The following is a 27,837-nucleotide window of genomic DNA, read 5'->3' on the forward strand; positions in this document are numbered from 1 at the left end:
TCTTTGTTCCTTCTGTTTCACCAGTGTGAGCATTTAGTGTGTGTGTGTAGGGACTTGACTCGAACCTCAGAGCAAGCCCTGCTTGAAGATGAGCCAAATTTATTTATTTATTTGTTTGACATTTGTTTACCGGGATGGTCTGACTGGGTCTACAAAACCCGTTTAAGCAGAGGCCCGGGGAGAAAAGCTCCACATATAGTACAATACAAATACAGTATAATCCAATGCAATAAAGATTACATTAGAAATACTGTACAAAAAATAAGTTGAAAGAACAAACTGCTACAAGATGTTGAAATATATTACTACACATCTAGACAATGCTATACAGTTAAAACATTACAGACCATAATAGTCACTCTCACCATACATGATGTAGATAGTGTCCAAAAAAAAAGTACATTGGTAGTGCAATGTGTGACATTGACTGTTATAGTACATGCAGAAATAGAATGTTAGTTTCAGTTAGGAAAGTAGCAGCCAGAAAGGTAGTGATGCAGATATATAGCGAGAGAGAGTTAAGAAGAATAGAAGCAATAAAGTCTGAGCAGTAGCTTAAGGATATGATATAGAAGCAAAGAAGGAGTTAAAAGAGCTTTAGGATCTTGCAGTCTTTGATGGATTTAAATGTGATATAAAGAGGAAGACTTGAGCAATAGGCAGGCTTTATGCAGGAGTAGAGCCATGTATTTTTGAGATGATTTTTTAAAGAGGTGCTGAAATGGGTTAGGCCAGGCATAGACCTGGTAGCTAGAGATAGTGAATTCCACTGTATAGAGACAGAGTATGAATACAGAGAGTGACTAGGTTTTCTTGTGGGTTTTGAGATAGCTAAGAGATTTTTGTCTTCTGATTGTAGGGATCGATTTGGTGTATAAGGTGTGACTAGGTTGGCTAGTGCAGGGCAGGCAGTAGGCTTGAAAATAAGGTTGTGCAAAGTGGATAGCTGATTAAAGGGAAGTTGGTTGGTTAGTTCAAGCCAGTTTAATTCTAGGAGTGGTTTACAGTGGTGTGTGATATTTAGAGTTTGTGGCAAAGTTTGCAGCTTTGTTGTAGCACTGTTCCAACTTGCTTAGGGTAGAATTTTGTAAGTTAGTTAAGATAGGGGCACCATAAAGAAGGAAGGGACATAAAAATGTTTTTGCAATGGTAGTTTTGGTTGCTGCAGTAAAGAAATGTTTGTTTCTATGTAAGAGTCCCAGTTTTTGATGAGTTTTCTTTATATTTTGCTGTATATGGGGGTCAAATGAAAGTTTATTGTCAATGATAACACCTAGAAGTTTGGTTTCCTGCACTGTTTCTGTGGCAGCATTGTCAGATGCAAGGATGTTGAAATGATCAGTGACAGGGAAGGTGTTTTGGGATGAAAGAGTACTAGTTTTGTCTTCTTTGGATTAAGAAAGAATTGGGCATTTCATTTGACTTCTGTAAAGGACTGTTGAGTTGTTGAGAGTAGTTTTGGTAGTGATTGAACAGTGCAGATTATGGGGGAATCGTCAGCATATTGAATGAGGGTCCCAGGGTGAGAGGCAGTGTGAAGGTTGTTTGTGAAAATGTTGAAGAGCAGGGGGTCCTAAGATGGAGCCTTGGGGGACTCAAGTAGGGTTGTGGAGAAAGGGTGAGAGTTTGTTGGCCCATTTCACTACTTGTTTACGATCCTTGAGTTAGCTTTGAAACCATTTTACTGTGTTATGTGAGAAGCCTAAGTTAGATGCATCTCTGGCCTTGTTCACGGTGTCTGTAAAAGATAATAGGACTGTAGCTTTGCTGTGGCTAGGTCGGAAGCCATGTTGGGTTTTGGTTAAAAGATTGTTTTGCAATAGATATTGCATTACCTGCTGATGTATACCTCTCTCGAGAATTTTGGATATGGATGACAAGAGGAATCAAGTTGATCTGGATCAGGTCATCAGGACCAAGTAGGAAGACTTAGTACCTGGTTGGCTAGCTCAGACTGCTGCAAGGCAAGTCAGGTTTGGCCTTAATTCCTTTCACTTTCCTTCAGAAATGTCAGAATTGCACCTAGTGCTTATCTTTGATGGTCTGACAGGAGCAGAATGTTTGTGAAAGCATCAGCTTACTGGCACTATGGTAATAGAGAGTGGCAATGTCATCTCACATGATCTGTTCTGGTTGTGGCGTCTAATGCATGGCCTCTGCATACCCTGTCTGTCACTTTGTTAGTTTATCCATGTGCTCTGGTTTCTTCCAAACACCCCAGAGGTATGACATAGGTGAACTGTCTAGTCACTGTTGCAGTACTGAGTCTTGAATGTTCATGCCAGCAGGAGTCTATGGTCAGCTTAAATACAAGAAAAAGTTACCTTAACTACAGGTACTAAAGAGTCTCCATCCAGTGCCATTGTCAGATCTTTCTTGCCATGTTGTTCATTGTAGAACACTATCAGTTGCATTGTCAGGCCTTTGGTTAGACCTGAACATGTCTGTGTGTCTGTGTGCGTCTCTGTGTGTCTGTATGTATGTGTGGATGTGTCCTGTTGAGGAACCTTCTTATATTGGTTATTTCTGTAAATCTTCCTACTTGAAGTCAGTGAAAGTCAGTAATTGCCTCTTGTGTGGATATCAGGTTTCACATAATTTTCACTCCACCTGTCTTTTTTTTTTTTCCTTATGCCTAGAACACAAATTCCCTACTTGTCAGTTTTGTAAGTTTTTCAGTAAAAAAAACTATTACATGTCCAAAGGTACTGCTATACATAGGAATTCTGTGTCATCCACTGGTCCCTAGGCTGACATCCCTAAGAAGAACAAGAAGTGCCCAAAGGGGAAGGAGGTTAGCAGTGCTGAAGACACCCCTAGCAGCAACCAACTCCTCACTTCACCTCAAGGTTGTTGCCTTGGGTGAGGCACATTCACTGCCCTAACAACTGTGACTGATGAGCCCAAGACTTCTGTCATGATCCTTTTGGAGGCCATCACGTCATCAGACCCTCCCACCTCCCATGTCCTTGTGAGTCAGGACCAGGACAGCATTGGTCATGTCCAGGGCTGCTATTCAGGCTCTGGTTTCCAGTGCGTCCACTTTAGGAAGGTGAGGGCAGAATCCTGGTTACTTCAAGTCAGGAACTTCCTCCTGGAGGGCACAGTCCAAGGCCACAGCTACCCATCTGCCAGAACAAGACCCTGCACCTTAAACTATAACAACATGTAGGATTGTCTGTCACTGCCAGTGTTGATGGCTCTTTCTACGCAAGTCATGTCCCAGGACCTTGTCAAACTGGATGAGGAGTTCATGGCTGCCCTGGAAAAGGATCCTGAGGCAGGCACATCCTACTGGAAAAGAAAAAGGGATATCTCTCCCCTGAGGAACTCTTTTTTATTAGAATGCTTTTTATTGAAATTGGCTTTGTGACTGTGTCCCTCTGTGGTTCTGTCTCGCTAAGTCACTTTCAGTAAAAAGCATTGTAATAATTAGAGGGACAATATTTTAGTCTTTAAGTAAAATATTGGCCCCTCTGTCATTAGCGAGACAATACACACACACACCAGATCCATTCAGAGTAACACAGAGATATATAGACATGCGTGCGCACACACATTCACATCTCCCTACATCATTTCCTCCACACGCACACATATCTCCCTACATCATTTCCTCACACATACACACACACACACACACACACACACACACACACACACACACACACACACACACACACACGTGAACACTGCATTTTGTTGATGATAATAAACATTCTGTACTTGACTGGAGGAAAAGTAGATTTCACAAATTTGCAAGGATGAACTTCAAGCCCTGTCCATCTCTTTAATGTCACCATACCATCATATCTGATGTCACTGGCATTCCTGTACTTGTTGTTGTGTGACCAGTGCAAAACATTGAAGAGATGTCATTGGGGTGAACCCTTAAGTGTATTGGAAGGTCGCTGCAGGCGCTTTACTCTTTATATTAATATCTCGTAGTATATATGGTGCTGGACATCTAAACTGACACCATCTGCTTTCCTGTTAGCTGACTAGCAGAAGAATATGTCTGTACCACTGTCTGGGGGAACTATGTAGTACGTAAGGCTTAACCTTTAAAGTGAAACTTCTGTTTCCATTCGCCACAGTCTTCCCCCAAAAATTAAGACTGAATGTTTACAAAGTGGTGGAGCAATGTCAGGGTCAGTTGCTTAGATATAGATCTTTGTATCATGTAAAATTATTTGAAAAGATAATTCTCATTGTAAAGCACTCGGATGAATGGCTTGACCCTGTACTTCATCCATTAATGTATATAGACATAGTTAAAAACAATAAAGCATGTTGCAGGTTTGTAGTGCCAGAGCTTTGGTTTAATGTAGACAAAAGATATTCTCGTTAGTTAGGAACATCAGTTTTAAATAGCTACCTGCTCTTGCTAGTTAACTTTTTAATGTACATCAAAACACAGTTAGCCTGCATTTAGATGTATACTGTTACAGGATTAAAAAAAAAAAAAAAAGTCTGATTCTGTTCTAAACTAATGATGGAGGGACAGTATTTTAGTCTTTAAGTAAAATGCTGTCCCTCTGTCATTAGCGAGACAATAATTATTAATATTTAAGACATAATTAATATTTTACTTAGACTAAAACATAAAAAATAAAAATAAAAAAAAGATAAAAAAAGAATGCTTTTTATTGAGTCGCTCTAAAAAGTAAAAAATAAGGAAGAAGAGTGAAAATGTTGCAAAACAGACAAGCTGATTTCACAAAAGCATTTGAGGTTGATTTTGCTGATTCCTGCAACTACTTATGGTACCTCATTATCACACAATCAGCAAAACCAACCTCAAATGCTTTTCTGAAATCAGTTTGTGTTTCTTTTGCAAAGTTTTCACTCTTTTTCCGTATTTTTACTTTTTAGAGTGACTCAATAAAAAAATATTCTTTTAAAAAAAATCTGTTATTTATATTTTTATTTCCTGTGATTCTGATGGAGGAATTGACTTATGTAGGGCACCTTCCCCCATACCAGTACCTCAACTCTGATTCTTAACTTCGCCCCCTGAAGATCTTTCATTTGGGGACACATTACATATGATAAAAAAGTCCTTAAGCTGGGGCTCAGAGCATTTACAGTAGACTTCAGAGCCTGCCTGAACCATGACCTTTGTTTATCCTTCTGGTTTATGTTGTCTTGGATGATGTACTTGATGATATATCCCTGCAGCCCGATTCCCTACTGCTCCCTTCTACAGGGTGGTGGACAAATCCATAGCCTTGGTCTTGCCTTTTCAGGACAATACAAGTGTCCTCATCTGGTTGTGATTGGCTGACCAGAGTGTCATGTAGCCCCAACTTGCATAGGGTAATGGGTTGAACAGAGAATACTTCCTCCTCCTCCATAATGGGCAAGCTAGTATCAGTTGGTCACTTCTACCTTTCCCTACCAAGATCTTCCAACACTGCAGCCATTATTTGAATTCTGGTAATGTAGGTTATAGTCCTGGTTTTTATCACTCTCCTTCACAGAGCTTGGACATGCCTGAAATTTTTCACTGAGTCAGGTCTTTTTTAGCTTGAAGGAAAAAAAGTCTTTATACATAAAAATGATGCAAATAGATGTCATAGGTATACAGCTTAGGTTCAGTGGTGTTTAGGAAATGAGCTTACAAGGTTGAAGACACAAAGTGTATAAACTGCTCATAATTATAACAGCATACAACTTAAATACAGTGGACAAAGTAGTTCCAACCAACTTTTACGCCATATTTCCTGCTGTTTACATAGTCCATACTATAATGAAGTACAAAGTCCATCTTAATTATTTAATACAACTGTTTAGGTACAGGACATGCTTGATTAAAATTCATATTATTCCTATCTCTCCCAAATCGTCATCTGTTATGCTGTGACCTTTAAGGTTTTGGTATTTGCAAGACATTTTACTGAGTAGGTGGTTTGGTGGAGCCTGTTTGAATATTTGTGTGTGGTGTGTACATGTTCGCTTGGAATATGGTGAATGAGTTTTGGGAGGTTGCCCTACTGCTTTGATCTACACACTGTAAAAGAGAAATTACCATACCAGCTGTGAAATTTTTAGATCATGGCCTCATTTTGTTTCTTTATCTCAGTTTTCAGCTAGGAGTTTACTAAGATATTAATTTTATTCATTTGAATTTGCTAACTGGGTAGGTGGAGTGGTCTGAGGACCCTTTTTATCCATGACACAAATAACTACAGCAGTAACAACTTAAATCAAAAGTATGCTGCCCATATCATCATAATCATCAACCCCCTTTTTCTCATTTTCTGCATGGGCTCAGGGTGTAGTGTCAGTATTGCTATCTGTCTCGATTCACTGCCACTCTCCGCCTTCCTTGACAGTCATGACTGTTGCAGGCCTGCTGCCACACAATCCATCTCTTTGCTGAACATTTTCCTTTCCTCGTGCCTTCTTCCTATCTCTCTCAGATCACAGTCATAAAATAATTTTCTGCACATTGATCTGAACCATCATAATCTGATCTCTTTGACCTTCTGTGCAATTGGAACTTCTTTGGATTCTGCTCTAATGTCCTAATTTCTTTGTCTGCAGCCTACATTGTCTGTATCAAGCACTTTATCTCCACCACCTCTGGCTTCCTTAACAGCTCTGCCTTCACTATCTTGGTTTCTGTACATTACAGAAGTACTAGTCACGCCCCTGTTTTGCACACCTTACTTTTCAGCTTCTTTAGCATTCTTCTGTCATACACAGCCTCAATCTCTGTGTTCCAGTTGGCTGCAGCCCTCTGATTTTATCACTGACCTACTTATTCAGCCCCCCCCCCAACCACCCCTCCCAGATAACTGAAACTTAACCTGTTCCATTATGTTCCCATCCTATATCAATTTTCATCGTTTACTGATTTGTTTCCTCATATTTTTCAACCTCTCAGTTCAAGAAATCTGGACAGAGCCAGAAGTAATGGGGGGACAAAGGCCTAAAAATGGGGACAAATTTTAAATATTGCTCTTATAAACTTAGACTGTTGCTAGCATAACAGGTTTGGAATTATTATGTATTTTCTGAAGGATATAAAATCTGAAACGCCAATGTCTGTCATTATTTAGTATCATTTAGTGACTTCAGTCCTCAGTGATTTGCCAGAGAGCCACAGATTTTATGAGGAACAAACCAAAAACTTGAGGCAAAAATCTTGACAATTGAGGTATGTTCCTCATTTGCTGCTATGACAACTGTGTCTGTATTCAGGATGTTTTTCAAAAATGCAACTGCAGTCATAACATATGGGTTGTCCTGCTTCAGGCAGCCCTCGGTCGTCCGAATTCCAAAGTCTGGGTCCGGCGTCGGCTGGTGTCGCCTCCTCTCCGACGTCACAACGGCTGGAGTATAAGGCATCGGCCGACACCATCTTCTTCAGTCTTTCTTGCCGTGCGGTGCCCGAAGCAGAAGCAGTTCGCAAGTGCCGGTCAGTCAGCTCCTGTGTTTTCAGTACCGAAGTCATCTAAAAGCTAAGTACCCCGTTGGGGAACATTTTTTCTTGCCTCAGCCGATGTCAGAACAAATTGAGACAATTGAGGTATGTTCCTCATTTGCTGCTATGACAACTGTGTCTGTATTCAGGTTCATCCTCTATCTATGCCTTCCATTCCCCCTGTCATTTGCTGAAGTTCCTGTTCAGAGTCTGTATGATGTAGTACCACATTGTCTTTATACAGCAGCTTTGTTCCCTCCAGCATGTTTTCTAATGTAGGCCATCAGTATGAACAGCAGTGGGCTCAGAACTGATCACATACGCACTCCCACTGGGAAATGAGCTAAAGTTATGACAGAGTTTGTCCTAGATTGGGATGACAGTTTATCTAAAGATAGTTGTTTTTGTAAACAGTAATAAAAATAAAAAAGCAAGCCACCAAGGCAGTATTTGCATAAAACACTAGTTTATTTAACATTAAACACTGTCAAAGTAAAACCAACTAAGCTCTTTCACCAAGAAGCATGAATTGACTTCATCAGAGTCACTCAGTTATGATGCAACTTCCTTTATGTACACTAATTACTTAAGCAACTATTCATGATTTTGCTTGCATCAATGAAATTACCCTGACTAAACTTAAAGGCATACTTCCCCTGAATATGTAATGTACATAATAACATGTTGTAAATCAAAATAATAAGTGCATTCAAGATAACAATATTAGTTGTCGCCTCACAGTAAGACGCTGTCCGGTTCGATTCTCAGCTAGAGCGTCTTCTGCGTGGAGACATGCGTGAATGGGCGTACCTTCGTTGAAGGTTGTGCGTCAGGCCTGGCAAGCCGGTACGTAAAAATCAACTGCCAGTCAATAGCGGACTGTGGCGACCCCTAACTGGGAAAAGCCGAAAGACACAAACAAACTAATAATGAACATAATATAAAACATACTTAAAAATTCAAAACATAGTTGATCTGTTTGTTGCAGTCAGATAAGTGTTTTCACAGTGCACTTAAAATTAAACTGCTGATGCTCTTTGATTCAAAAGGGAAGCTATTGAACAATAATCATTTAAACCTGGCTTACAACCAGCATTTAGTTTCGGTTGCCATTTAGTTTCTCTGGCTTCTAATTCTAATTCATCATCCCCACCCCTAGAGTCGCTCTGTACTCTGTCAATGACAAATAATTAAAATGTCATGTAGTTTGGACATTCTAGAGTGTGAACATGTAAAGCATTGTTCATTTTAAGAATATTCTTGAAAGTGTCAACAGAAAACAAGGCAAGCACAGGTCAATTATGTACAAGTGTGGTGCTTGCAAGACCTGTAAAAGTATAAATGATGGTACGTATGTCTATAGGAAGTTTTGAACGTGTACTATAGAATGCCCGGGCAGGTGCAACTGCAACACCACTGTAGTGGTTTATTTAGCTATATGTTTGTCATGCCCTGGTTTCTACGTAGGCAAGACCAAAAGAAGACTAAGGGATTGCATTATTGAACACCTTACAGTCATTAAAAATAAAAAAAATGAACAATGCTTTGTATGTTCACACTCTAGAATGTCCCAACTACAAGAGATTTTTATTCTTTGTCATTGATAGGGTACAGAGTGACTATAGGGGTGGGGATGATGAATTAGAACTAGAAGCCATGGAAACTAAATGACAGCTGAGACTAAATGCTTGTTGTAAGCCAGGTTTAAATGATTATTGTTCAATAGCTTCCCTTTTGAAGCAAAGGGCAGCAGAGGTTTAATTTTAAGTGCACTGTGAAAACACTTATCTGACTGCAACAAATAGATCAACTATGTTTTGAATTTTTAAGTTTATTTTTTAAGTATGTTTTATATTATGTTCATTATTAGTACTATTACTAATATTTTTATCTTGAATGTACTTGTTATTGTGATTTACAACATGTTATTATGTACATTACATATTCAGGAGAAGTATGCCTTTAAGTTTAGTCAGGGTAATTTCATTGATGCAAGCAAAATCATGAATAGTTGCTTAAGTAATTAGAGTATATAAAGGAAATTGTGAGTGACTGATGAAGCCAATTCATGTTTCTTGGCGAAAGCGCTTAGTTGGTTTTACTTTGACAGTGTTTAACGTTAAATAAACTAGTGTTTCACGCAAATACTGCCTTGGCTCGCTTTTTTTATTTTTATTACTGTTTACATAGTTTTGTCTTTAACAGTATAGTGCTAGAATTTCCTGTCAGTACTGAAATTCATAGTTGAGGGTAATTTAAACGTGTGTTTCAAAAGAATATTGGTTTACTGTTTCTCATTCTGAGTTTTTAAGCATGAGGGCATTTTTATTTGGCAAATGCCCCTTAGTGCTTGTAATGTTAACAAACTGAAATGCAAATTTTAAATTAAATCCATATCAATGTGATCATTGTATAACCATATACGCAACAAAATAATATGCATGCTCTGAAATTTTAACATTTTCTGTGGTAACTGGGAACAGATGGCCAAGTAAAATGATTTTGGTATATTTGAGGGAGGGTCTTATCCATTACTTTACCTAGAGGTGCATGTGACCATGGTCTGGCTCTGGTCAGTAGTACAGCAAAGCACAGCGACCTTGAGGGCAGCAACCTTATTCAAAAATGTATGGGTCCATGACTGGCAGCAAGTAAGATTTCAGCTGCACTAGTTTGTAAATGTTTCTATGCAACAAAAAATATAAATGTGTATATAAAGCAGATAGCTGAGGGGAGTTTAGTTGAAAAGAAAATAAGAACTCTGTAGACTGACTTTGTTTAAGCACTGCTGTCTCACTGCTTGAAAATTTTAGATAACTCAGCTAGTGGCCAGTAATTATTTCAGATAACAAATGGCTAAACAAAGACTAATTGCTGTTATATGTTTTCTTGCTTGTACACTGTTTATTCCACAGGGGTATTTTTCTACATCTTGTGCAGTTTCATATCTCCCTGTATATTTAACTGTTAACTGTATTTCTTAACTCTTTCTTGTCTAAGTATTGTATTTATTCACTTTCAACAAGTGTGTGATTGGTCATCTGTTTATATATTTATTAAATAACCGTATATTTATGGCTGTTGACAAGCTGCTGGTATCTACTTGTAGTGGTCAGTCTGCTCTCCAGACTCTCATGCGTATTTATAATTATTGCTATCCAAAAATGAGATTGGACAGCCCAACCAGCATGCCCATTGTAAATCGAGCTTATACCAATAGAAAAAGTTTGGCCGCTAAAGTATCATTCTGCGGCCAGACTGCTGCTGGAATATGCTACAAAGGACAGTCCAAAGTACAAGAAAAATCAGGGGTATTTGCCAAAAATAGTAAAAGATGTTGTGATTAGAAATTCATTAAAGACCATCCACATCAGGAGGAAAACCAAGTGATCACTGTAACATGGGCAGAGAGAACAGTTTGATTTTGGCCATGTTGTGGTTAAAATAAATATCCGTTTGTGCCAACCCACCTTCCTGTTACACATAAAGTAAATATGTAACTTTAAAAGGTGTGGTCTCTTTAGCAGAGCTTTTAGATTTTAGCACTAACCTGACAACCTTTGATGTGGTTATTTTGTTACATTTGTAAAACTTGCAGCTAGAGAGTGTGGAAGTCAAACCAGCCTTGATGGGTTGCTGGTAACTTTGCTGTTCCATCTAAAGTAATGAGATTGTGTGTGTAATATCCATAACAACAGTGACTTTTTTGGTTCTATCCGGACACTGGAAACCAATGAACTAATTGCCTTTGGCACCTATTCTGCCTGACATCAAACTACTCACAAGCACTTGCTCCTCCCCCAACTAGTCCTGCCCAAGCTGTCTAAATCTCATTGCTGCCAATAAGTCACAAAGTCATTTCTGAGCAGCTTGAAATGAAGAAAGGGAAGTAAACTATTTATCTGGTCAGATAAGTGCTTATTTACTCAGATTTTCTGAGCAATTTGATAGCTTTCATAGTTGAGGCTTCTTTAGCATTGCCCTAAACTATTTTCTTCCATCTTCAACCCAAGTATTCTACCTTTTTCCCTCTCCACCCCTTTTTTCATTGCTCTCATTAACTATTTTCTGTTGTTCCTTAACAAAAAAAAAAAGAAGCAGCAAAGTGTGTTTTATTAGTGCATTGTTGCTAGGGTAGTGACATTATGTGCATGTCATACTGATGTCCTTACAGTCACTGCTGCAATATTCTAAACAAATGGGATTCACTGCCGTGGAAACCCGAACATCCAGCCAGTCTACCAAAGACTACTTGTTGCTTTTAAAAGGTACACCGAACATCACCCAAATGCTCCTTCCATAGTGTAGGGCATAAAGGTCACGTTCAGGGCTACCGTAATCTGAACTTCTTTGCAGCCAGACTAAAGGTACGACAACTGGCACACGGGCTCATCCTGCTTAGGCTACTCAGTTTTCAGGGACTCTGAAGCTTTCCTTTCCAGACAAACCAGGTGCTGTATGACTATCCGTCTATTCCCAGCCACATTCCTCTTTCTCTTTGTCTTTCTCTTTCTCTTCCCGTTTGGCTTCAGATCACTCAGGATTCTTGGGGTTTGGCTTCAGATCACTCAGGATTTGGGTTTCTATCAGTTGTTCGTCAGGAGTACTTCATAGTGTTGAAATCCAGTCCTCTTTTTATGGGCAGCCTTCAGCCTCCTCGGGAACAACTTCCCTTTTTCCAAGAGGTTCTTCATAGTCTCTTGACTCAGGATACTATTCAAGGGGTGCCTGTGTCCCAAAGGGGGAAAGGGTTCTACTCCAGACTATTTCTAGTGCCCAGAAAAGAGGGCACTTGGAGACCTATTCTAGACCTCTCTCATCTAAACATTTTTCTAAAAATGCCTTCCTTTCGGATGTTGTCCCTTCAGGTTCTATTTCCTCTCTTGCTTCCTCAGGCCTATATGGTGTCTCTGGATCTCAAGGATGCTTATCTCCATATTCTGATCCATCCTTTTTTCAGGGAGTTTTTGCATTTCTCTGTTGCTTCCTGGCATTTTCAGTTCTTTGCTTTGCCCTTTGGCCTTTCTACTCCCCAGGGATGCTCAGCAAATGCCTTGCTCTTATGATTGCTTTTTTGCAGGCTTCGAGGGATCCCTAATATTTCCTTGCTTAGATGATGTATTAATTCAGGCGTCCTCTCCAGAGACCCTTTTGCAAAATATTTATTTTGCCATTTCCCTTCCTCAGAGCCTGGAGTTCACTATAAATTTCAAAAAGTTTTCTCTGACTCCTTCTCAGGATTTTGTTTTTCTGGGTTGCAAGATTCAAACTGTGCCAATGCTTGCTTCCCTGTCCCCTCCAAAGGGACCTTAACTCTTTTTCTTTCTTTCTTTCTTTCTCACTGTCCTTCCTCTGGCTTCCATTACCACAAGAGAGTTTCTGAGAGCTCTGGGTTTCATGGCATCCACCATTTCAGTGCTCCTTCTGGCCAGACATCACATGAGATAGTTTCAGTAGTTTCTGAGGTCAGTGTGGCTCCAACATATGCAAATCCTCTAGGCTTTATAGTCCCTCTTTTTCCTTGTCTCAGACAGGAACTTCACTGGTGGATTCAGCAGTTGTCTCTGAATCCAGGGATCCCTTTTCACCCCCCTCTTCCCTCTCAGGAATTGTTCACATATGCTTCAGACTTGGGATGGGGATGATATTTGGTTCCCTAAAAGTACAGGGGGTGTGAGCTCTGGGTTTCATGACATCCACCATTCCAGTGCTCCTTCTGGCCAGACTTCACATGAGAAAGTTTCAGTGGTTTCTGAGGTCAGTATGGCTCCAACATATGCACATCCTCTAGGCTTTAAAGTCCCTCTTTTTCCTTGTCTCAGACAGGAACTTCACTGGTGGATTCAGCAGTTGTCTCTGAATCCAGGGATCCCTTTTCATCCCCCTCTTTCCTCTCAGGAATTGTTCACATATGCTTCAGATGTGGGATGGGGATGACATTTGGCTCCCTAAAAGTACAGGGGGTGTGGTCATCCCATCAACAGAAGTAGCTCATCAATGTCAAAGAGATGGGAGCTTTTCTCCTGACTCTTCACACCTTTCATCCTCCTTTCTCTCCAGGGCCAGTCAATGTGTTCACAGATGATACCACAGTGATGTGGTATATCAACAAACAGGGAGGGACGAGATGTTACCTTCTTTGCTGGTTGGCACTTCTGCTATAGGATCTTGCTGTCAATTATCAGGTGACTCTTCAGGCATTGTATATCCCTTCTGGTCAGAACATTGTGGCAGACACTCTCAGCAGGTCCTTAACTCAGTCCCATGAATGGACACTTCACAGGGATGTCTTTCTGAACATTATCCACCAGTGGGGTAGTCCTCAAGTGGATTGTTTTGCCTCCCCTCTGAACAATTAGTTTCCTCTGTTTTGTGCCAGAGTCCCAGGTCCTCTGGTGTTGAAGGTGGATGCCCTCTCATTTTCTTGGAAGAGGATGTTTCTTTATGCATTCCCTTCCCTTCCTCTCATTCTGAAAGTACTGTTCAGGATTCAACAGGATGCTCCCAAAATCTTGTTGGTGACTCCCTTTTGGCAGCGACAGCACTGGTTCCGTCTACTTCTGCATCTAGCCAAAGGCAGTCATCACAAGTTACCTCCTGACACTGTGGACAATAGGATTTTGATTCCTCACATACATCTTTTTTTCTGAGGATGTGGTGCAAGTCCAGGAGGAGACCAGGAAACCTACTACTATGAAATCCTACTTATCCAAATGGACTGAGTTTTCCATTTGGTGTTTCTCTCATAACCTGGGCCCACTTACTATGAATGTTCTTTTAGTTCTCTCTTATTTGTGTGACTTGCTCAATGCTGGTTAGGCCTATTCTTCTGTTAGGGCCCAATTCTTCTATTAGGGCCCACTTATCAGCTGTCTCTGCTTGTCTGTCTTTTTCTCTTCCTTTAGCTTCTAGATTTGAGGTTAAACAATTTCTTAAAGGTGTCAATATTAGACCTCCCAGGAAGCCTGTTCCTCCTCCCTGGGATCTTAATTTTGTTTTGGAGAAGTTGACTCAGGCTCCTTTTGAGTCTGCTGCTTCAATTTCCTTGCTACATTGTTCCTGGAAGACTGTTCTTTTGTTAGCTCTTACTTGTGCCAGATGGGTGTCTTAAGCTGAAGGCCCTTATGGCTTGTCCTCCTTTTCTGGTATTTCATGAGGACAGGGTGTCCTTGCGAATGAACCATTCTTTTATGTCTAAGGTGGTTAATGAGCTATCACTGAATCAGTCTATTAATCTGCCCACTTTTTTCCCCTGTTCGCAATCTGATAGGTTCATAGGTAGGCACTAGGCTGTCTGCCCAAAGGCATTTATAAGCCTAGATGTAATGTGTTGGCTTTCGCCGCCCACTTAGATTAGTTTTCTGTGCCTCTGTCCAGCAGAGCCACTGAAGTGATCCACGGGGTAAACTTTTTGTTTCCCATCCACTCGTCAAGGTTCCTCTTGAAGAGTGTTAGTGAGGAGCTCTGCCTAATGTAGATTGGAATCTTGTTCGAGAGCATGGGAAGTCTCTGGGACAGGAATCTATCCCTCCAGCATGTCCTATTTATTGTGGTGAGGTTTAGATCCCTAGAGTGTGTGGCTCGAGGGGATATTGTTTTCTTTAGGTGGAGCATGTCCATCAATTCTGGGTTGGACATGGCCCTGTATGTCAGGCAGAGAACACCTCTGAGTAGGCGGTATGCAACCGAGGACAGCTGGAGTTTCTTCAGTCGAGTTGCATAGGGCATCTGTTTGAGGCCAGTGATCCTCTTGGTGAGGTACTTCTGTGGTCTTTCCAGCTGTTGCAGGTGTCTTGTAAGGTACATCCCAAATGGGGCATTGTACTGTATGATGGGTCTGATGAATGATGCATAGAGGGGCACAATGACCTTTTTTGATCTGGATGCAAACCCTTTTGTGACTAGGTAGGCCACATAGAAGGATTTTCTAACCACTTTGGCAATGTGATTATCAAAGGAGAGATTACTATCTACTTGGGTCTCCAGATCCCTTATTACGTCTTCAGTATTTAGGGGGCTACCACCTATGTGGTAGTTTGTGGCTACTTTGTTTTTTCCAAAGGAGATGACTATGCACTTTTTGGCATTTAGCTTGAGGCCATGGTTTTGACACCAGGCATCTGTCTCAGAGAGACCCTTTTGGAGGATGTCTGTGTCAGCCGGAGAGTCAATTATAGCTCCTAGTTTGCAGTCGTCTGTGAACCTGGTCAGCCATAGTCCTCCTGTGCTTGCCTGTACCTTTGAGAAGTATTTGCTGAACAGGAGGGGTCCTTGGACTGAGCCCTGGGGAATGCCACTTGTAACAGGTTTAGAATCAGACCTATCTCCTGCAACACTTACCATGTGAATTCTGTCCATGAGTCAGTTGGCAACCCATCTCATGATGTAAGGGTTTATGTTCAGGCTGGTGAGCTTGTCTATAATACCAGAATGGGGAATGGTGTCGAAGGCCTTTGCGAGGTCTAGGTAGGCTGTGTGGACCACCTTTCCCTCATCTATAGCTTTGGTGACCGTCTCAAAGAAGTCCACCAGGTTTAGGAGGCATGATCTGCCCTTAACAAAGCCAAACTGGATAGGGTCCAGTGTTTGGAGGTTCCCAATGTCTCTGTTAATGAGATCCATGATGATGCGCTCCATAGCCTTGCAGACCAAGCTAGTCAGGCTTATAGGGCGATAGTTCCTGGGGTCTTTTGTGGCTCTACCTTTGTGGAGTGGAATAACCGTTGCTGTTTGCCACTCTATGGGCACATAGCCTGTGGAGAGGCTGAGTTTGAACAGTGTGTTTAGGTGAGGGGTTAGTTCATCTTTGAGCTCATGTAGGACGCAGCCTGGGACACCGTCCGGTCCCATTGATGCTGTGTTTTTGGCTTTAGAGAGGGCTATTTTAACCTGAGTGTCTGTGATTTCCGGGGCACTACATTCTTCTGGTATGGTTATGGACCCTTTTGGGGGTGAAGTTTGCACTGAAACTGTCTGCCAGGATGTTGGCAATATTGGTCGGTTCAGTGTATTTTGTGCCATTCTGCACCAACTCCGAGCAGATCTGAGAATTTCCACTTAGATTCTTGACATAGCTAAAGAATGCCTTGTGGTTATCTTTGGAGTCCTTGGCAATTTTTCTTTTGAAGCTAGCCTTGGATGATTTTATGAGGGATTGTAGTTTCTTGCTAATACTGATCAGAGATGTCTTCCCTTCTTGGGATTTTACTCTTTTCTTTACTACTTTCCTCCTTCTATTGTATAGCTTGTTTATGGTAGGGGTCCACCAGATTGGTTTCCTTTTCTTGGAGGAGTGAGTCTTGGTTTTGCTTGGGATAGCACGATCCATGCATTCTTGTAGGTGCCCGTAGAGTGCATTAGTAAAGGATTTTGCAGCTTGGACGGCGTTATCCTTTAGCATGGGGGCTTTGAAACTTTCCACCTCTGTCTTAAGTAACATGAAGTTTGCTTTTGAAAATTTTTTCACGGTGGTTTCTTTGACCGGGGGTGGGGGAGGAATGTGGATGGATATCCAGAGTGATTAGTTTATGATCAGATCCAACCAGCGAAGGGTTGATCTCCGGTGTGGAACACCGGTCGCCCATGTTGGTGATGACCAGGCCCAATATGTTGTCACCTCTGGTGGGGGTGTTGAACAGTTGATCCAGGGCATTTGAGTTTATAAATTCTAGGAAATGTTGGGCAAGGGAGTTAGTACTTGAGTAGTTCTTCCAGTTAATGTTTGGGTAATTCAAATCACTCAATATCAGGGTGTTTGGTAGGACCTTTATGTTTCCCAGTGTTTCCAGAAATGTGGAATGGGGGTCCTGGGACATGGTGGGTGATCTGTAGCAAGCTAGAATTTGAATTGCTGTTCTGCCCATTGTTAGTTTGCACGTGGATGATCTGTGAAGCATCATGCTGTGCCACTAACCTGGAGGTGAGGGTATCCTTGATGAATATGGATACGCCCCTGCCTTTTGTATTTCGGTCTGGGTTTTGTGGCTGAAATGTATGGTATGAGTTGTAGCCTGATAGTGCTGGGGTGCTCTTTGGAGCCTTAAACCAGGTTTCTGTTACTGCACATATATCGATTTTCTCCATACTGAGGAGTGCCTCAAGTGCATGCATTTTGAGGTTTAGACTTCTGGCATTGAGTAGCATTACCCTCAGTTTTTTGTTACTTGTGCTATTTACTGCGGTGGGTTTGTCTTTTGAGCCTTGTCTAAAAAAGGCACTATGGGGGTGGCAAGAGCCGTGGCCCAGTATTCAAAAGCCTAAGGGTGACAGGTGCAAGCCATCTCTAGTGAAGCAGCGTGGCTTGTCGAGCATGTCATCCCAGGATGACAGACACTGGATCCCCTTTGAATGACACCAGAAGCTTAGCCAATTGTTGAAATTGATGATTTTTTTCTTTATACCGTGGTATCATTCTTGGTGAGGGCAGGATGCTACTCAGGGTCAGGGTTATACCAGCCTGGGCTACGTGATCAGAGAGCTCTTCCCTGTCTCTTTTCATGTAGTCCAGGGAGGCATGGCTCAGGTCAGTCACACCAACATGGACAATGACAGAGTCATATTTGTACTTGTTCTGGAGTGACCTGAGTGCTTGTGTTATGTGGCGGATCCTGGCACCTGACGGGCAGCTAACAGTAACCTTCTCCTTATTCAGCCTAGTGAGTGGGACATCAGTGTGCCTGACTATAGAGTCACCTATTACTAGTGTGTTGGGTATGTTATTTTGCTTTAAGGGCTGTGATTGCATGGCACACTGGTTTTGTGAAGTATGTCTTTCATGGTTTGTGTTGGGGGGTGGAGGTTGCTTGGATGTCTGCTTTGGAGATCTCTGTTGCTTTTGCAGATTTTTATTTAGAGCCTCCAAGTATGTTTTACTGTATTTATGTGTGTTTTTTGCCAGTGCTGGTTTCATAGGTCTATGTGAGACTGGTGCTGGTGTGATTCAAGTAATTCCCTTCTCCTCTTGACTGTCTGGTCTTGGGTTGAGAGAGCCTGGCCTCCAGTTTGGCTGTATAATTGCATCTCTCGCATTTATTAGTGTTTGGTGGTAGGAGGGGAGGGTTGTCTGTGTCCATGAGGCAGTTGTAACATTGCCTCAAAATGCCCAGATTCACCAGTTGGACCGGAGAGTACACCTGAAACTGCCCTTTGGACATGCCTGGATAGGTACAGTGAGCTGTTTTACTGATTGGCTGGAAAGGTCGAATAGAGAGCCTTGTCCTTCTCTACAGTATAGGGGGGGGGGGGTCTAGTGCTAAGGTTTATTAGTGTTGCTATGAGTTTTGATCAAGTGCCGGGCTGAGAAGTGAGTAGTTTGAGTGCTTAAGTTGAAAGTTTGTCTAATTCCAAGGGAAAATTGAAGAGTAGACTTTGTGGAGCCGGGAATACTGATGCCCTAGATAAACTGTGCTGCCTGGCGTGCAAAACTGTGCTAATGCGGGTCTTACACCAGGGAAATGAAAGATAGAGGAATTAGCCCAAAATGGCCAATAACCTACTAATTTCTGGGCTGAAACCACTCCTCTAGGGACAGCTAAGGTATGGGTAAACGCAGAAACTTGTAACACAGCCCTGAATTCAGCACTAACCTGAAATCTGGACTATACTAGCTTAGAAAGGCGGGAAAACATGTATATATATATTTTTTTCAGAAAAGAAAGCAGATACAATCAAAAAACACTTTAAATGCACAGAAATGGCTATCACACTTGAGTGTGTAGCCTACAACAGTTAAACAGGTAATTTAAATACAAAAATTACTTTGTTAAAGTGCAGGCAGTAAAATAAATACAATATGTAACTGAAACAAGCTTTTTAAATCACAGAAACTCTAAAAAATCGGCATTTTAGGTGGAATTAACTGAAGGCAGCATGAAAATGCAGAAAAATGATACTTAATCACTCCAAAGTCTTTCTTTTGTCTCTGTGCTGCCGTAGAACTCTGCAGGGCACTGGGCAGAAGCTTGCTGAGCTGTATACAAGCACAAAAAACTTGGAAATGTGGGTTTTATAGTAGGGAAATGAAAGAGAAATTTGCCCAAAATGGCCAATAAACTACTAATTTCTGGGCTGAAACCACTCCTTCAGGGATAGATAGGCTGTTCAAAGCGCCCCTCTCTCACAGGTGAACAGAGAAACTTCCTTCTATCCAAGTAAGGTATGGGCAAGCACTGAAACTTGTAACACTTGATAGTGAGAGGGTGATGCATACTTTGGATGTGCATAGGCAACTCGGGGTTTATTTGGATAAGATTAAGGCTATTAGAAACTCTGAACAGTTATCGGATTCTTTTCATCCTAGATCTTTGGGACTTGACATATCCAAGCAAACTATTTCTTCTTGGATTTCTAAGGTTGTTTCCTTTTGTTACACTTTTCATGGCAAGAGCTTTCCTTTCAGTTAAGGCTCATTTTGCTAGAGCTGTGGCTTCTTCGGGTGCTTTTTTCAAGGGCTTAGATACTACACTAAACTGTGTTAACCAGAACTCAAGCAACCAGCACTTTCAAGCAACCAGGAAAAAAAAAATGAAGAAATACAGTATATTATCCGGCATCTATCAATCCCCATGGGTGCCAGTTACCTGAGTGTTTACTGTAATTCTATTCTTGAGGCAGCTACCTGGACTTCTGTGCATGCCTTTACCAAGCACTACAAGTTGGATGGGATCTGTAGAGCTAAAGCTGATTTTTCTAGTGCTGTTATTCATGGCTTTTTAGGGGGCTCTTCTGCGCCTTCCCTATCCCAAGTTTCCTCTTGAGCTTTGGCAGTCTCCCATCTGTTAAGAATACTGCAGCAGTGACTGTAAGGACGTAGTACGGTTGTGTAAAATCTTACCATAACAGTAGATGCCCTTGCCTTCATTGCTGCAGTATTCTCTCCCTCCATCCCCCTAGTCTTTTCCTTTCCTGGATGTAAAGGTTACCTCTTGGGGTTCCTGGACTGTGTTCCTACAGGGCATTCAGTTTTGATTATGGTGGGCTTGAATATTACTTTTATGCCCTGTGCTATGCAAGGAACATTTGGGTGACATTAGGTGTACCTGTTAAACACAACAAATAGTCTTTGGTAGATTGGCCAGACATTCAGGCTTCCACAGCAGGGAATCCCATCTGTTAAGAACAGGGTTGGCCTTAGGTCAAGTGGTGCCCTAGGCAAAAGGGCTCCACAGTGCCCCCCCCCCCACACCACCTGGTGCACTCATCGTGTTCTGTTTACACCATCCAGTTTACTGGAAAAGCACCCCTGCTAGAGCAGCCCCTAGGCAGACGCCTAGTTGGCCTATGTCTAAGGCTGGCTATGGTTAAGAATATTGCAGCAGTGAAGGGAGGGACATCTACCGTTATGGTGAGATTTTACACAACTGTATTTTCCTTAAGGGTTTTTCTGTCAGTTAACCTTATTGTCCAAGTATAGAGAAAGAAGCAAAATAAGGGTTTAAATATGAAAAAAAAAATGCAGGTATAAGATTCCTCCACAACACCCACATCATCTTTGTGTTGTGTGCTTAGGAATTTCCCACGTAGATAATGATTGCACCCTGTATAAAAGTTTTATTGCCTGCACATTGACTGACAGAATGAGTAAGTCATCTCTGAAGAGCCGCCTTTGTCCTGAAGAGGCAGTGGCAGAGATTTCTTCCCCTTAGGAGGCTGGGAAGTCTCTGCATAAGACCAGGCCTGAGAAAAGAATGGCGGATGTGGTCTACCAGTACTGGAAAAGCTGACCCCACTCTCTCAAAAAGCACCTAGGCTCACTTCTTCTTCTTCTCCCAGACCTAGACTGTCATCATCCACCCTGGTGAGTTTTTCCCCCATTTGCAGGAGTCATCCAGCACCATGGACTCTGAGCAGTGGAGGAGAACAGGTCGTTTTCATCTGAATGCGAGCTCTCTAGGCTCTGTTTTCCAGATCTACTTCAGCATCTTCTCTTCGCTCTTTCAAGTGCCACAGAAGCCCTACGCCCTAGATTGGGAACAAATGGTCTGATGATGAAACCTGACACCAGTGACATCAGCTTAATGAAGAGTTGTCTCTATGGCTTAAAAAGTCTAATTTAAATGCTGTTTTGAACTGAAAGGCTTATTGCAGTGTGTATAAAACATGGCAAAGAAATTAACCAGTGTCTCAATGAAAAAAAGTTACACCCTCTCCAGAGATTTCCAGAGTAAGCACTAATTCTCTAAAAACCCAGTGTGTATCACTAAAAGAGTTGCACACTTTCCAGACACTATTTCGAAGTATTGTAATTTCTACGTAAAGATATTGAATAAAGGATAGGCCATTCTGTCCTGTTTTGATGGCAGAAGGTTCAGTGGAGGATAGACAAAGTTGGTTCACATTAGTATGCCCACACCGTTGAGTCATTTTGGGTTAGGGCAAATTAAAAATTAAGAATAACAGGTTATAGTACTGCATGGCATTATTGTGGCATAGAACAACAGTAATTTTTGACTATAATGGTCCTTTAAGTGCTCTGATGAAAAAGTGTCTGAATATACTAAACCCTATCTGCTGTATAATTCACATATTTTCAGCAGTGTGGTAATTCAACTTTTGTCTTCTGCAAAGAGGGAAGAACTGATGTTACCTGGTTCTTTATTTCTTTAACACTGAATGCTTTTTCCTTAACATCTGTTTAGCACCATCCAACAGAATACCTAGGTGAATGGCGGAATTGTTAAAATTAATTGTAGTAACCTATCACACAGCTGTTTGCTATACGCCATTTGCAGTGCTTTCTTGTTTTCTTTTTCAGTAATGACTGATTTTATGTATTAATTTATTTGCTTTACAGCAATCCTGACATTGCTGTTTAAATTTGGAACTCCTATTATTCATTGTAAAGTAACAATTTTTGCCACCATTTAATCTGTTTGACACTTCACTCTTGTCATTTTATTTAATGCACAAAGACTTGCAGAAAATTACAAATAAGAGCACTTGATGAAGAAGTACACCAGTTTTGTGATGACAGTGAAATGGGATGAGGGAGTTAAGCTACTATAAAAAACGAAAGTGAAGGCAGTGGATAATTCAGGTAGATATGTTAATGTTTCGAAATATTTAAAAACTGACAGGGAAAATTGGAAAAAATTAATGTAAATATAATTTGGATGTACAGTTGTACTGTTTGTACCCTTACAAAATAGGGAAACCATTAGCCATACAATATTACCAACATCAGCTTTGTAACAGTACAGTACACGCACAGGATGATTGGGTAATAATTTGCCCAGTCAAGAACAAATTCTTTGTTACATATGTTTTTTTGTTGGAAATGTCTTTGCCATTTATGATATGTAGTACCACTTTTAATTAAGCTGTATTTTACTGAATTTATTTGCTGAGCAAAAAATATCCAGCTATAATTGCTGCTCTTGATGCAGGTTCTTGATACTTACTGTACAGGTAACTTAGCATGGGCTTTGTGTGCTCACCATACCTCTCAACTGTACTGAATTCCAAGATATTTACCAGTTTTGAGGGCAAAATAATGGAGTGTCACCACGCATCATCAGCCTACAGGGGCATGCATGATGACATCAGGTTCGTAAGGCAGACTGCCTGTTGGACTCGGTCAGATATTTATTTTGAACTGTTTTGGAGGGAAATATGGAATATAGCAGTAGTGGCGTTAGTGGAGCAGAGATGTGCACAATTTAAGTTTTGCAGAGTCTGCCCCTTACCCACCCACATGTGGGCTCAGCCTCCAGGTAAGAAAAAAGTATAAAAAATGCAGTGTAATTGTATTTTATCTGATATGCTAACAGCCCCAGCTAAAGCTTATGAGGTTCCTGGATAGAAGCTGTTTTACCCTTTTTGTTGTTAGTCAGTAGCATAGCTTGATTTACTCTTAAGGGGAGTTAATTGCTGTGTGTGTGAGTATGTAAGTCTGTTCAATTCTGGCCGCTCCATTCTATTCAGAAGAACAGCAAGTGTGTGCAGCCTGTTCAGAAGAACAACAATAAGTGTGTGGGCTGCTCCATTCTATTCAGAAGAACAATAAGTGAGTGTGTGTGTGTGTGTGTGTGTGTGTGTGTGTGTGTGTGTGTGTGTGTGTGTGTGTGTGTGTGTGTGTGTGTGTGTGTGTGTGTGTGTGTGTGTGTGTGTGTGTGTGTGTGTGTGTGAACTAGCTTCATTATTGAGCACCCTGTTCAACCACAGCCTAAGTACAGGCTTCATTCCAGCAGAGTGGAAACTGCCATTGTCATCCCTTTACACAAAGATGGTGCCACTACTGACCCTGGAAACTTATCAACCCATTAGTTTGACAAGCCTGATCTGTAAAGCCGTGGAGCTTATTATTATAGATCTCATAAACAAGGACGTAGACAATCTCCAAGCACTTGACCCCACCCAGTTTGGATTTGTCAAGGGCAGATCTTGCCTGTTGAACATGGTCGACTTCTTTGAGACTGTCACCTAGGCCCTGGATGAGGGAAAGTCAGTACATACAGCTTACCTTGACTTGGTCAAGGCCTTTGACACAGTCCCTCACTCAGGCATCAAGCTAACATAACTTGGTGTAAATCCCTATCTTATCAGGTGGGTGGCCAGCTGGCTCACTGATGGTACCCACAAGGTCAAAGTAGGTGTCTCCACCTTCAACAGCAGACCTGCCACTAGTGGTGTTCCCCAGGGATCTGTCCTGGGACCCCTACTGTTTGGCATCTGCTTCTTAGAGGTCCAGGCAAAGGCAAAAGGCCTGTGGCTGACCAGTCTTGCAGACAACTGTAAGTTGGGTGCTGTCATTGACTCCCCAAATTGATGTTAACATACAGCAAGAGGGTCTCACAGCAACAGATGACTGGTGCTGAGGTCATAACCTTAAGTTAAACACAAAAAAATGTGCCATCATACCATTCAGCAAAAACATGGCCCCTACTGATTACCACAGCAATGGCAACCTCTTAAGCACACAACCTGTGATGAGAGACCTGGTTACTCAGGTTGACAACAATCTCACATTCAACCGTCATGTGGTAGTCATGTGGCAGTGGTCAGAAAAGTCTTTTACTTGGTTCGTCTCATAAGTAAAGGTATTGTATCCAGAAAAAAAGGTTATTATCTCTCTACTCCTCCCTCATTAGGCCAATAATTGAGTATAATGCCCCATTTGGTATGTATCTCTCCAAATATCTGCACCAACTGGAAAGGCCACAGAAATACCTCACAAAGAGAATCCATGGCATCCAACACCTGTCCTGTGCGTACAGGCTCATATCACTATCACTCTATTCGGTGTCATACAGATTGCACAGAGGTGATCTGTGTCTCACCTACAAGGCAATTTCAGACCCTGCCCTACTAGAGGTGCTCCATGTCTGTAAGTCTAACTTCTTGTGCATTACTTGCGAAAAAGGCCTACATCTAATATGCAGCATCAACAAAACCTGCTGGAGAGACAGGTTTGTCTCCCAGATGTTGCTCTGTCTCTGCAATAGACTTCCCATACACATCAAACAGAGTACCTCACTGACCCACTTTAAGCACAACCTTGATGACTGGCTGGGAAACCACAAATTTGCCCCAGGGGTTCCACCAGTTTTCCTCATTGACAGGGGTGGCAGGTGCTGACTGAGGTTTCATTTTTTGAGGATAAACTCTTGGGTGGGCTTGTAAAGGCCTCAGGGCCATTAACGTGATAACCTCCTGTGATCTGCTTAGCATGCCTTTCTTGTTACCAGTTGTTCTTGTTGTGATGAGTAGAAAAATGCATAATACAAGAGTGTCTTGTCCTTTTTCTATACCTGTATCTACTGGTTTATTGTGATGCATCAATGCAACTAGTAGAGTCTTTTTCATTACACGACTGATTAGCTTGTCAGTTCAGTATCAGCAATACTGAGAGCATTTTTCACACTGCATTTTAACAATATACTTCACTCATCTGAATGAAGTGAACTGGTGGCAGTCTGATGTCATGGGATGCCTGTGAAGATGCTTAGTATTGTGAGCCTTAGCTGTGGTAATGCTAGGAAGTACAGTATAGTTTGGAATAAAGTCCGTAATGTTATGGCATGCTGTGTGCAGTCATGCATATTGTTATAGATACTAGCAATCTCCATTCATCATGGACCATGGCTGTAGTGATGCTAAATGTTTAGCTATGTAGTCCACTAAAACCGACTTTCATGTTACAGCATACAGTTGTGCAGTTGTGGTAAAATGCACTTTGCAGTGTGCATTATTTGTCTATTGGAATTGGAAGGAAAGTAGCAGTTACCAAACTAGCAGAAACCAAGTCAAATAATAAATGAATGCAGTGTTAAACAGTAAGGTGTACATGTGCAAGTTTACCACATGATGTATATATCATATCATATTGACAGTGCTTACTGTAGAAAGTTTACTTTATGTTGAGAATTCAGCATGGGTAGTTAGAAGCAAACTGGGTATGTATGAAAAAGATGGTAAGCATATAAGAAACTGAAAGTAGTTGTTTTTCAGGGCAGTTAATGATTCAAAGACACAAAAGTACTTTAGTAGTAAAGGGTACTGGATGTATCTGTACGTTTCTGTCTAGCTTTTGCTAGTAGTAGAAAATGAGTGCTTCACTGTGTGTTCAGGTCACAAGCCTTGAACTAGCTTACTCCAACATAAACAGATTTGGGGGACTTATTCAAGTGTCTTATATTGTCTTTTCTTCTTTATTTTTTTAGGAGGCATTGGAAGCTTGTCAAACACGGATCTCAAAAATGGAGCTTCAGCAGCAGCAACAGCAGGTCGTTCAGTTGGAGGGACTGGAAAATGCCACAGCCAGGACTTTGCTGGGAAAACTGATCAATGTACTGCTCGCCATTATGGCTGTCCTCCTGGTTTTTGTCTCAACTTTAGCTAACTGTATAGTCCCGCTCATGAAAACTCGCAACCGGACATTTAGCACCATCTTCCTCATGATCGTAATCGCCTTCTTGTGGAAGAACTGGGACACCATAGCAAACCATTTGGAACGCTTTTTGTTGCCGCCGTCATGATGGCAGAGTTTGTTCAGTATGAATATAAGCAGATGCCAGCTCTGATGATTAACTGTTTCAGCATCTGAGAGGATTTGTTTACATTTAGAAAAAAAAAAACTTGTCTAATAAAGACGTGTCGCAATAGTGTTTTATAGAGATTGGTTGAGGAATCACTCCTTTTGTTTTGCAACTCCATTGACTGACTTAACTAGTAAGATTTCCGTGGATGGGAACTTTAACTCTTTGACCAGAAACCTAAATAATGAAAAAAAAAAATGAAAAAAGGAGGGTGTCTGGCTGTATGAGAAGTTTAAGTTATGGTTTTGACGTCGTTACTGCATATTTAAGCTTAAATTTGAATCCCTTAAGATTATTAATACAAATATTTAATATATGTGTTTATATATAGTTTACTTATATAAACGTACATATAGATGGGTGTGTAAAGGATGCATTTTCTGCATGTCTATTACACATCTTTATGTGACAGCACTACACTGAATCTGCAGAGGTATGCTTTCTGTGAAATCCGTGCACATTCTCTATCAGAATGTATGATTCAGGGTTATGCTTTCTTTGAGGAGGAGAAGACCTCATATTTTATACTCTACTAATGATCCCACACACGAATCTAAGTGACTGTACTGTAATGGGAAAAAAAACATTTATGTGAATGGTATAAAAGAAGTACTGCATGTTTTAACATATCGGCTCTGAGCTCTTTGTAGGAACTGATCATGCCTAACTCAGTATTGTGAAGTAGCCCGAAAACATTTATGCAGAGCCCTTGGTTGCACTTTTTTAAGTTTGATTTTTCACAAAGAAAAGAATAAGAACATACTTGAAGAGTGTGATACTCAAAGACTTAGTGCTTCCTTACTGTTTGTAGAACCTTTTTGAGTTTTTATGGGGTTTTGTGTGGTGAGGGGCGGGGGGTGGGGGAGTATGTTTTCTAAACAAAGAAAATCATTACTCCTATTGAAGTAATGCATAGTAATCATCTTCCTGTTTACAGTTAGAGTGAAATGTTAGTCATGCACAGATGGCAGCCTGAAAGTTGACTATTCTGAGCAATTGTGCTTAACATTTTCAACTCCCCAGCTCATCACTTTGTTTCATTTCTCACCTGAGCCAGAAAGCTTGAGGAGAATCAGTCGTGGAAAAAAATGTTTGTGGCCAGTAACTGTGAGAACAAGTGCTCTTGGCAAGTGGATTTTGAAAGTAAATGTCTGAATCAGGCACCTGTTCATGAAGAAATGTCTCTGCATCCTTGTGGTGACCCAAACTATGTTAGCAGATTCCAGAACGTGATCAAAGTGAATGCTTGTTTTGTACACTGCATTTAAGTCAAGCTCAGAAGTGTAGTGCCCTTGGTTGTAGGAATGCATGTGTGCACTTGGAAGTAAAAGTGGTGGTCATTGCTGTTGAATACTTGCTTACTTCCTATGT

The 27,837-nt window shown here is 41.2% G+C and overlaps 1 protein-coding gene across 1 annotated transcript in view; it reads left to right on the top strand.

The window, feature by feature from the left end:
- Positions 1–27,093, top strand: part of TMCC1 (transmembrane and coiled-coil domain family 1) — a 205,104-nt gene extending 178,011 nt beyond the window's left edge. Inside the window, exon 4 of the mRNA XM_044078627.1 lies at positions 26,092–27,093. Coding sequence (XP_043934562.1) covers positions 26,092–26,406 — 315 coding nt within the window. The 3' untranslated portion in view covers positions 26,407–27,093. The remainder of the gene's footprint in view (positions 1–26,091) is intronic.
- The last annotated feature ends 744 nt before the right edge of the window (positions 27,094–27,837 follow it).

This window comes from Protopterus annectens, chromosome 7.part1 (assembly GCF_019279795.1).
Source record: "Protopterus annectens isolate FY-2018-M chromosome 7.part1, PAN1.0, whole genome shotgun sequence".
Lineage (NCBI taxonomy): Eukaryota > Metazoa > Chordata > Ceratodontiformes > Protopteridae > Protopterus > Protopterus annectens.